The sequence below is a fragment of the Chrysoperla carnea genome, chromosome 5 (genome assembly GCF_905475395.1).
Source record: "Chrysoperla carnea chromosome 5, inChrCarn1.1, whole genome shotgun sequence".
In the NCBI taxonomy this organism is placed as follows: domain Eukaryota; kingdom Metazoa; phylum Arthropoda; class Insecta; order Neuroptera; family Chrysopidae; genus Chrysoperla; species Chrysoperla carnea.
This window is the reverse complement of record NC_058341.1, coordinates 50,457,099-50,469,415: the sequence shown is the minus strand read 5'-3', so window position 1 is coordinate 50,469,415 and position 12,317 is coordinate 50,457,099. Positions and strand designations below refer to the sequence as shown.

General features: G+C 28.3%; 1 protein-coding gene across 1 annotated transcript in view; it reads right to left on the bottom strand.

Annotated features, from left to right (window-relative positions):
• LOC123301221 overlaps positions 1-10,056 on the bottom strand; it is a 251,801-nt gene extending 241,745 nt beyond the window's left edge. The window contains exon 1 of the mRNA XM_044883956.1: positions 9,811-10,056. Coding sequence (XP_044739891.1) covers positions 9,811-10,009 — 199 coding nt within the window. The 5' untranslated portion in view covers positions 10,010-10,056. The remainder of the gene's footprint in view (positions 1-9,810) is intronic.
• Between the last annotated feature and the right edge of the window lie 2,261 nt (positions 10,057-12,317).

Genomic DNA, 12,317 nt, shown 5'->3' with positions numbered 1-12,317 from the left:
CTGAAGGCTGCCACCGATTCTAGCTCACTTTGTAAATTTATGGTCATTACTTTATTCATTTTTAATATTCTTCTTCCAACATAAATAAACAGTATCCCAGAACAGATTGTGAAAAAATTTGAGAATAAACTTGATAAATTACTTATTAGAAGTTGCACAATCTTGGATTTGTAGACTTCATGCAAATATTTGTTTGCACGCCTAACGTTTCAACTCGACTAATTCTAATACAGTCTTACAGAGTTTTCGTAAAATTTATGTCTTTGTTGTAATCTTTTTATACAATTCTTTGGATTCATATGAATGTAAAATTCTAACTTGAACTTTATATATAGTTTACGATCATATCTCCGTTTTCTACAATAGTGTATAATTTTTGAACGCAAGGCTTAAAAACTCCAGAGTCCAACCAACTACTCTATAGCAACTTTGAGTATTAAGTTGAGGTGTAAGTTACAGAGCACCTAAAAAGCATCTAATTTGGTGTAACAAAGTTAAAAGCTTATGTTTGGGAATGTAATCTCGTGTGGGTGACTCACCAATGTTCATTGAAAGTTTGATCAATACTTTTCTGTGGCTCTGGGGTCAGAAGCGTGAATATTTAACACCACCCCGATCTGTCATCATTTTACGGTTTTTTTAAGGACTGCAAGATAGTGTCTGGTTTAGGTGCCTTAGTTTCTAGCTACCCACGATTTCTTCGAGGCTAAGATATTGAATAATGTTCCATGTCAAAATATTGGCCACGAGGAATTCTTCGAATTTTTTCCTCAGTTAATCAAAATTGGAATATTTTTGACTCGCCCTTCGAGACAGGAACTAGAAAAATGGAAACCATAACCTGTGACAATCCAACGGTATAGTTAACCAAGCAATACAATAAATGCTCCTTGTAGTGTTTAAAACCATGCCCATAATCGCCTGTTTATGAAAACTCTGTATACATGTATTATATAGGGACTACATTATTATGATGTAGTCAATGTTTACATTGATTGTTTACAACTGCACTTTGATACTGTTTACATTTGTAGGTTGGTACCTGATGGAAATTATGTATGACTGTTAGAAAGGTGTGAGTATACAAAATGTAATATGTGGCTGAATATGATAGTGTGCATTTGTTGTTCACCTTACATATGAAATATATTAATTATATTCCTTATTGTGAATATATTAGAACATTATATTCTAAGAATTATATTGAATTTTTAATATTTAATTGCCCTAAATCAACTAAATTTAGTAGATATATAGGACAAACGAAAAAAATTCCAAACATTCTTTACTCAAAAATAATAAATTTGAAAACCTGAAGAAAATTTTTTTTAAGCATAGACTAATCTGAATGTCCCACTCATCAATTATTAGAATTCCTTTGAGAACATTCGTAGCCTACTCTGATGATTCTCAATCACGATTATTTCACATCACAATAACGTTTGAATTTTTTTAGTGGCGTCTAAAAAACTTATTTTGGACTACGAACTTATTTATAAAAACTCACATACCTTTAACTAAATTCACTGTCAGAAATTATTGTGGCGATATAATACTTACTAGAAGTTATCAAACCGCGTCGCTGGGCAATTTTCATCTTTAAAAACAAAGACTATCGCGTTATAGCCTTCACTTCACTTGCCCTCACTTATCTCCCGTTTTGTTCACAATTTCATAAGTTTTAATTTTTTCGTGGGGCGCCTTAACTTTTTTGAAATTGAAATGCAGGCCATATTATTTACTGATAATGTAGCATTCTATAGCTGAAAGAGTTTTTAAATTTGGTAAAGTAGTGGATTCAAAAAAGATGAACTTTCTTACAAACTTTTAACCCCTTTTTTATCACCTTAGGAGTAAAATTTCCAAAAGTCCGTTCTTGGTGAGCGTATAAATTGCAGGATGAGTAGCATTGCTAAATTTTAAGTCAATGGGGTGTTAAGAGATACCGCCATGAATCAGTCAGTCAATCAGTCAGGCAGTTTACATATATTTAGATTGAGTGATTTGAGAAATATGAAAAAATTGTGGAAAGATGCATAATCCATACCTAACTTGCGAGATTCAAATACATTATTGAAAGAGATGCTTTACGTTAAACCTGAATGTTTAAAGAATATAAGACTAGAAAAATTCACCAAAGCAATATTTAGTCCAAATTACGCCGGAAATTACATATAAGGTAAATAAAAACTGTAAAACGCAAAATCTTGTTCAAATTGTTATAAAAATTATAGGGCTGAATAAATTGAAGAAAGAAAATTTCACCGAAATCGAATCCAATTTGTTACACTATTTTATTATAAATTAAAGTAATTCTTATAAATACAAATTATTATAAAAATCATTAGCAAAAATTGAACAATAAATTTTCACAACTTGAAAATGGTTCATTCTATTTTGTAATCTTATCTAGTATTACTTTATCACTGTAAAAATATCTTAAAAATTTTGATACTTATTGGCAAACAATCAACATTTTTTACATCGTCGATATCTACCTATAGAATGGATATGTCAACTTTTATTATTATATTGCAAAATTTTAGTGACCTAATTTTATTGAAAGTATATATTAATATCATATATTAGCTCGTTTAGAAAAAATTTAAATAACAAAAAAAAGTTCGATTGGTTTCAAAGGAGGAACACAAAATTCAGGAAGACTAGATGACATCGATTACACAGTTTCGTATTCGCCATAATCAGATGTTTTTTATAAAGTGTTCAGTATGTTTCAAAAGTTCTTAACCACTGTATAATCAGAAAATTGTAGGGTAAGCTAGGCAGAGCAAAACATTCCAATTAAAGTTCTAAGGCTATGAGTGGAACATATTATAAATACCTTGAATTTGTTTTAACTCTCAGAACTACGTAAAAGTTAAGCATCTATTTATTATATTTTTAATGAATTTAACTTTAATTTTTTTAACTGATTTAAAAAATATAGAGAAAAGTTATTTTTTATATTTTTAACGTTTTTTATTTAAACGGATTTATCACACTGTATTAGAAAATTTTAATAATATCATTTTCCCAAACTGGACATAGTTTACATGGATGCGCTTGGATTTATGTATCATTTAAAATTGATTGAGTTGATTGTTCAAATAACCTGTGTAGAGAAAGACAAATGTCTGCGCTTGTCTAATTTTAATAAATTGGAAGTATTAGAAGGGTATTAGTATTAGAACAGAAAGCCATTTGCTTTGCTTTTTTCTAAAACTTTTCTTTGTTTAGAGAATAATTCACAAAACCACTAATTGAAGATACCTGCAAATTTTCAATTCCCTCTCTCAACTCTCATCTTTTATAGTTTTGGAGAAGTTCTTTCAAAGTTTTGTGCTAATTTTTGCCCTCACGGTTATACCATGACGTTTAAGAAAAAGGGTTTCAAACAAAATTTGTTTATTTTTTTATAAAGAACATATCATTTAAACTTTTGTTTTATCTCTAATGGTTTAAAAATGGGTCTTGTGGACCCAAGATCCAATTGATCAATGTTTCTCATTTACGAACTCAAACTCACTTTTTACTTCCTGAGCATGCTATTTCAGCTTGATATCTGTTTTAGTTTTTGAGATATCGTGTTGTATATGATCGGACAGACGAGCGGACAAACGTAAATCAACTAATTCGGTGATTTTATGAACACCTATACCAAAATTTTTTTCGTATCATTAACATTTCTAAGCGTAATAAACTTAGAACTAAAATTAGTATACCTTTATATATATTTCATTTATACAGGGTAAAAAACCGTCCATATCAATGTGATATTACCTATACTTAATTTAATTTGATTAACAGCTAGCTGAATCGTACTATCAGGATTCAGAATATAATTACTATAAATACAGAAATCGATTTACGATATTATAAATTATCTATTTTCTCGTATTTATTAACACTAATTAAAATAGATGGTCAATTATAGATGACCAAAGCTTCATATTATGCAAGCGTATTAAATATGTTTATAACGTGTGTGTAATAGATCATTCGATATAATCTAATATAAAGCTGTGTTCTGCCTATACTATCGAAGTCGTCATCGAAAACAACGTAGATAGACATGATCTTCATGTTACTTACTTGTCGTTGAATTACTCCTAAACTCGCACTTGAAACATATTTAAGAACACTCTCCATTAAATTACCATTTTCCTTAAAGCATTTTGAAGATCGTCGCCAAATTGATAACTTTTCTTCGCAGGTGAATGTTACCCGAGATGTTAGCTTTCATAAGATATGACAAAAACCCCTACTTTGAAACAATTTTGTTTAAGCCTTCGTCAAGTACTGCTATCGAAAATATTTCCAGATTTCTAGATCACAAAGTCGAATCAATAGGAAGTACCATTTTGGAAAATTTTGAAGCTTTCCAAAAAAATATAAAGATTATCTGAATTTTTGAAATTTGATTTTTGGAAATGCATAAGGCAAAATAATAAAGACGTATTTTGCCATAAAACCGTATCTCAATAGAAACTAGGCGAGTATATTAATGCACAAAGCTTGGCATGGAATACTTTCATTGACCTATCTCGTTCACGTATTTTGTTTACATAGAATTTAAAAACCTTCATCTGTAACTTAATATCCTGTCTTATTTAAAAAGTTGTATATTGATCAAGGCGTCCACTTGTATCTAGATTAAAGCTTTTTCACCGTTTAGTTTGAGACCGAAGCATCAATAACGCAGTCTATATCCCTTAAAATAACTATATCCCTATATAATATAAATGTGAAAGTAATGATGTTTGTTTGTTTGTTTGTTTGATAAGTTTTCACGCAAAAACTAGCGAATGGATTTGAATAAACCTGTACAACAATATAGCTCATACATCAGAATAACACATGAGCTATAATTTATAAAGATATATATATATTTTTTAAAATTAAATTTATTCTGACATTTTACTGCTTCATCTATGATCATCATTTTAAACCATAAAATATAGATTTTTGTAAAAATTTATAATAGTAAATGTCAAACAATTCATGGCCTTCTTTTCTTATATACTCATTGAATTATGACTATTTTACACTCAAAAAAATTAAAAGTTATGCAAATATTTTAGCTATCTAAAACAATTCCTTGGAGTGTTATGGAAAGGGAATAAGTGAGATTCAGGGAAGTGGAGGCTATGAAGCGGTGGTTTCTACTCTAAGCCCAGTGAAGCGGGCAGGTATCAAGCTAGTATAATAATATTAGATAATATATTGCATGTGATAATGATAAACTCTCGATCGACAATTTGAAAATTAGAGTGTAAATTGAAAATGTACTAGGTTAGTTTATAATATATTTCATCATAGTAAAATATGTCAATGAAATTAATGAATATTATTATCTAAAACTAACATATAATCAAGAGATGATATTAATTCATTAAATTTATGGTCACGAACCATAGTTTATCCACAGTAGTAAATTTTTAGATTTACTAAATAACTAAATACGAAATTTGTACAACATCTCATTATGGTTTATGTGAAAAATAATTCAAATTTTAAAAATTTGTAGTCCCCTTCATCGGTTGCATTGTCAAAACAAATTTGAAGATACTGTTCAATTTACCGCCGAAGTTGATGTAAAATAAGAGCATATTTACTTTTATTCTTTCCCAATTGAAAACACATTTTTTGTTTCGGAACCAGGATCGAAGGAGGTCGCTTCCATCAATACTTCATTGTCAAATATTGTCAAATTATGATAAGTAGTTTAGAAGTTATGAGAGAACGTACGAACATAATTACAAGCCCCTATACATACATACATCCATACCGCTAAATATCATAGCCCTGTCCGTAGTTGAGTAAAAAAGTATACATATAAAGAAACACTTACTTAAAGTATTAAATAAAAACTTTTTTGTTAAGTTTTTATTTGTATTTTTTGTTTTGTTTGCATTATTTTTAAAATATTTTTTATATATTGTACGGAAGATTTGTTTTTAGGTATAGTGTAGTCTCTTGTACCTTGATACCAGTGAACCATGTGCTTCAAAGTTTCTATAAAATTATGTATTTTTTCAAAGTTAAATTTTTAGCTTTTACTGCTGTTTTATATATCGAAATTCACTTTTGTGTTATACAGAGTGAGAAATTTTATTCTATAATGGCTTATACTTGGGGTTGCTTCAGTAGCCAATTTAGATTCTATAGGGTAGGACATAGATTAACACTTGAAATAAGAAAATTGATCCTCATAAAAAAACTAACAATTTTTGTTTAAAACATTTTTTCGAAAAACATTAGCTTTTTTAAGGAAATGCTAATTATATTAAGTACTAGGTCCAATCTGATGTCAGAGATGATAACCCCCATTAAACTCTACTTTTTTTGCTCAAGTTATTTTTTGATTGGTTAATTGCTAAACAAGCTATTAGCTATTATAAATTAAAATGACCCACCCTGTATATTTTGTGTATAGGTGTCACTGCTTCTTGGTAAATTTTGTCATATCAGTTTTGAACATAACGTAGAATGTTAAGATAAAAGTTTGAACTACTAGTCGTCATGTACTTTGGCTCACAAGTGAATTTTACAAAATTTAAAAAACCCCCGACAAATTGTACTGTTTTCCTTAAAGCTTTTTCGAAATTGAACCATTTTCGCCCATTTTATAGTTTTTCCGGTACGAGACCTTAAACAATGAAAAATGCATCTAAAGGTTATTACTTGACATTTAGATAAAAAGATACCTGTAAGAGAAACTTGTCAAAGTTTTCAAAATTCCAATTACACCTAATCCAAACTCATTATACTATGAGGTGGTTCTCTAGAGCGAACTAAATCGGATATTTTAAAATAAATCGCCTCCAGTCAGTGTATATATGAAATATATCATGGTATATTAAATTTAGTCCCAAGTTTGTAACTCTTAAAAATATTCATGCTACCAACAAAATTTTTTTATAGTGTTGATAAAAAAAGGTGTCTGTCCGTAAGCACGATAACTCAAAAAATACAGGGGATATCAGGCTGAAATTTTTATAGCGTGCTTAGGACGTAACACTGAGATCGAGTTCGTAAATGAGCAACATAGGTTAATTGGGTCTTGGCGCATAGGATCCATCTTGTAAACCGCTACAGATAGAGCAAAAGTAATTATCTCTATTTAAATGATGGTCTTAAAAAAGATAATACAATTGAAATTCAAGGTACATTAGTCTGCAGATAAGACAGAGGAGTGTATGATTTATATTATTATTAAGTCATGTTTGTTGTATTCTTTATGAATATATCATAATATTTATGTTAATAATTCATTTTAATAAAAGTAACATTATATAATGCATTAAAACAATATCAAGTACAGAAAATTTAAAAGTTAAATTTTTTACATAATAATATTGTTTTTATTATACTTTTGTGTTTTTATGTACTTTAAAAAACTATGAAAGATGTGCTTTTCTGCTGTTCAACATTATGGGAATGTACGTTTCACATTACATTAGGAAAATATTATTTCACAGCCATTTTATATTTTCACGTCAAAATAAATTGAATCAATATAAAACTTGCGGGAACAAGATTTTTTCATAGACGGGCAAGACAGGAATGATCTTAGGAACAGGACCTAAACTTTTGCTACGTATTTGCTTACTTTACAAGTTTTTCTTCTACAGAATAAGCTCATTATGTGGAAGGAAAAAGTTATTTACCAATTTTGAATTTGAGGCCAATTTAGCGAGATAATGAACAAAACAAATTAATATAATATTAATAAAAAGTAAATAACTTTATCGAATCGCAGTTCAATAAGATTTTGAAGGCTGGTTTTATGTTATTGCATAAACTAAGAAATGATAATAAGTAGGATGTGTTCTATTGTACATAAATACAACCATTCCCACTACTTTATTTTATCAATATGCATACAATAAACTAAATTGATGGTGAATCAATCAGTTGATTCAGATATGTTATGTATATTATTTTATTTTATATATGTATTTATACAGATATACAATATTATGCTTTTTTTTTATGTATGTAAATAGAATTTAACTGTGATTCGATAAAGCTATTTACTTTTAATTAATATTATATTAATTTATTTTGTTAATTATTTCGCAAAGTAGGCCTCAAATCCAAAATTGGTAACAAACTTTTTCCTTCATCTTTATGAGCTTATTCTGTAGGGCCACGTTCTGCAGCCAATAACAGAACCCCCTGTATATTCTTCTATTTTAGAATCTAATTACTTTTGAGAAAAAAAGGTTTGATGCACATATTCAATAAATTAAGCATTGTGAGTAAGTAAGTTTTTCATATGTACTTCATTTTGAGAATTATATGCTTCAGTTGTTGTATAAAAATGTTATAAAAAATTAATATAAATAAAATAGTGCAGTTTATTCAATTATTTGTTAAGAATTAATATTTAAAATCTGGTAAAGAAGCGTTCTCTCTTGGTTGTATTTATTTATTATGTTTTAAGTCATTCATTCATTCATATTATTTTATTATTACAGTAAGTTAGCTTGCTGAAAGAAATAATATCATAAAATCTTTCTCTGTTTATTTTCATTTTTAAATACATTACTCTATAAATAACCCTAGATATACATACTGTTGCTTTGTTTTTATTTTGGTTTATTATTATATAAACCAAATATATATAATTTGGTTATATATTATATTTTAGTTAAAATAAAGATTAAAAACCTTTGTAATCGAATCACCAAATTTATTTTGGCTTCCTATACCCAAAACTTGGATAAAAGAATTCTGAGCTTGTGGGAGCTTAGGAACTTTTTCAGTGTTTCAATATTACATCTACCAAGGGAAAAAAACAATTGACTGAGTTAATTTTTGAAAACCAATGTATAGGCAGGGTTGATTACGGATTTGTTTTTTTTTTTACGTCATGTAAGTAAAGAAAGATAAACAAAGAAACACATACATAATATATGCAACGTATAAATTTAATATATAAACGATAGGTACCTGTATTTACATACTATATAATGTTTCTAAGCTAAGCATGTTTACGACAAAATGTTTCAAACAAAGTTTTTTATTTTTTCATAAGGAACATTTTTTACATGTAATCTTTTGTTCCATCTATAACGGCTTATAAGATGCCTCCTACGTACCCAAGACCCAATTGACCTATACTGCTTATTTACAAAGTCGACCTCACTTTTTACGTCCGAAGCACGCTATAAAATTTCAATTAGGTGATTTTATAAACACCTAAACCAAAATTTTGTTTTTAGAATCAATATTTTTAAGCGTACACAAACTTGCGACTAAACTTAGTATACCGTGATATATTTAATTTATACATGGCATAAAAATGTCAAATAAAATAAAATAAAAACTACTTTATGGTTTGATGATTGCATAATAAGGGCTTCGCGGAGCAATTTCTAAAAAACAAAGGCTACTACAGGTCTGTGCAGGAGGCCCAAACCTCAAACGACAATAAACTTTGAACATGCCTTGAATTAAGTGTTTAGATACATACAACATTTTTCCCAATAGCAGTTCTTTTGCTTGTTTTGTACGTTGCAACGATTTAACTAGATACTTTCATCATGTCATTCAGATGTCCATCATGTTTGACTTTCACAATGTTGAGTTTTTTTTGTTACTCTTTCAAAGTTGTCGAAACTGCTCTATTTTAACAACTCTATTCTAAATTTTTCACCTGATTAATCACATATTTCCCAGTAACAAAAATTATAATTTTTTACTGCAAAATCATTGCATTGTTTCACTAAAGTTGATCTATAGTAAATATTGATATAAACATTGTTAACAATTTAAAAATACTAGTGCATTTAAAACGCTCACCTGTTTTCGTCGTGAATGTTGCCAATCCACCCACAAAACAGCACATAACTAATACAATATAACAATAAAACACAGTCATAATGTTTCCAAATATGTAAATTTTTGATGTATTTTTGACACTTTGACCATATTGTTGACCAAAACACCATAAAACATATTTTTTGAGTGCCGCACGTCGCAATATCCAAAAATTTCTCATGACCTACTATTCTAGTAGTATAAGATAAAGCACCACCACCGCAACATTCCATTAATATGAATTCACGGCACATCGTGCATTATTCTCTCAATAAATTGATATTCTTCGGTGTAGCCTTTGGCGGCATACGCGACACCACAAGCAGAAGCAATTTGTTCATACACAATTTTCTATATTTTCATTTAAATGGTGCGATGAGATGTTCGAATAACAGCGGTAATGCACACACTGACTGGCTTTGTGTGTATCTGAAAAAAAATATAAAAAATTTATAGAACTAAGTCGATTTTATTAAATTATTAAATAGCAAAACTTATTTTATTTATTTCAATAAACTATCGATAAAGCCTTTAAGCCCTAAAAGCGTGAAGTATAACAATTCAATAATATATAGGAAAAACTTTGTAATATATTTTCTTTGTGTGTAGTATAAAATGTTCAGGAAAAATCTGCTTTTTCTTTGTTACTTTAAAATATAAACAATATTCAAAAATTTATTAAAGCAAAAATGCTGGTACACCAATTTACTAAATTTTTAGAAAATATGTCAAGAAAGATAAATATCAAAATGTTAGCCAGGTCACAAGAATGCACTATTCTTTAGTTCATTTAAAACTAAAGCGAAGTAGTTAAAGATAATATTATGACTATTCAGAGAAAATACCAAGATTTTTTTGTGGGTTGCATATCCAAAAGTTCGCTTTCTATTTTCCGAAACGCTAAGGTATTGCTAGACCCAACCTTGTTTGTTTCCCAAGAAAGATATTGCTTTATGCATCTAGCAGGTGAAGTTTATTGGAAAAGTCATAAAATAGTTTTTCTCATTTATAAAAAAAAACGCAATCTAAAAATAAAAAATAGAAAGTTGTAGAAAATAAAAACTATGCAATGACATAGATTGGAAACGATTTCGTTAATTACTTTCAAAAAATAAAAAATAAAAAATAAAAAAAAAATCGCGAAATTTCAAAGAAAATCATCGTTTTTTATTTTCGCTGTGAAAGAATCAAGCTTTAATATATAAAAATTAGTAATAAAAACAAAAGGTCATCTCTGCTTTACTAATAGAAAAGTGTTTTTTTATAACCTTAAATAAAATAAATAAATGTTTTATTTGAGGCTAAAACAACCTTTCCGCACAGGACCTTCTTTTTCTTACCGCACAGTATAACACAATCCTTAACAAAAAATTTAAGCTCGATCGAATGGATCGTTTCTCTAAACCATTCTCTAAACCAAACCAAGTCTGGACAACGGCTGATTTAAAAAAGCCTTTTCCAAATAGTCGCTACAGCAGGTACAATTTTACATCTTTTTATTTTCACTTTGTGCTAATTAAAAATAATTATAACAGAAATTGAAACGTTTGCAGGGCAAAAACAATTTTCGATTAATTTTCGTGATTTTTTCGGGGACTAACCGGAATTGTACTCAGTCTATGGCATTCGATAGGTTTTTTTTATTCTCTACTACATTCACATTTACTATGTTCTGCATTACGTGGAAAGATGAAAAAACCATATCTTTCTAAGAAATTTGTCTTCTGCGCGACCAATTTATTTGATTCTCGATAGCATGGATTATGTTTTGTTGCGTACATTTCTGGAGAACTATGGTCATAAGGGTTGTCAGTGGATAAATGTTTCAAATAAATTTTTAGGAGTGTTCTGACAATCAAAAATAAGCAAATCGATATGGAGAGGTTCCAAAAAATTTTTATATACGATTTAAATAATATTTGATCGAGAGAAACCAATCTCAATAATTAAGACAATTTCAAAATACTTTCAGTCAGGCGAAATCGAACGATTGAACCACACATACATACATCACTATTTAAATTTTTTCTAAAGCGTGTTTTTGTGGTGAAATTTTCTCAAAACATCCCGTATACAAAGTTTTCTAAATTCCATAAAATAATTTTCTTGTTATTTCATTTTTTTTTTTTCAAAAAAACTTTTTTAGATAAAATACATTTTATTGGAAAATAAAAAATCAATTTAGGTTTTTCTTATTTTTTTATAAAAACAAAAAATTGTGTGATATGCTTGAAGTTCACATAAAAACAAAAATTTATTATATTTTTTAATTTTAATAAAACAAAAAATGTTTGAAATTTAATAATTTTCCAAATATTTATGCAACATATGGAAAATACTATTATAACTATCATCAAAGAGACAAATAAATACGAGCATAAAGAAAGTTTATAAAAAATTATAAGATTTTTTATTCTTCTTTTTTTTCTTCTATCATATAACAAAACCGGATATATTCTACTAAAAATTTTTTATTATTCTAACAACAT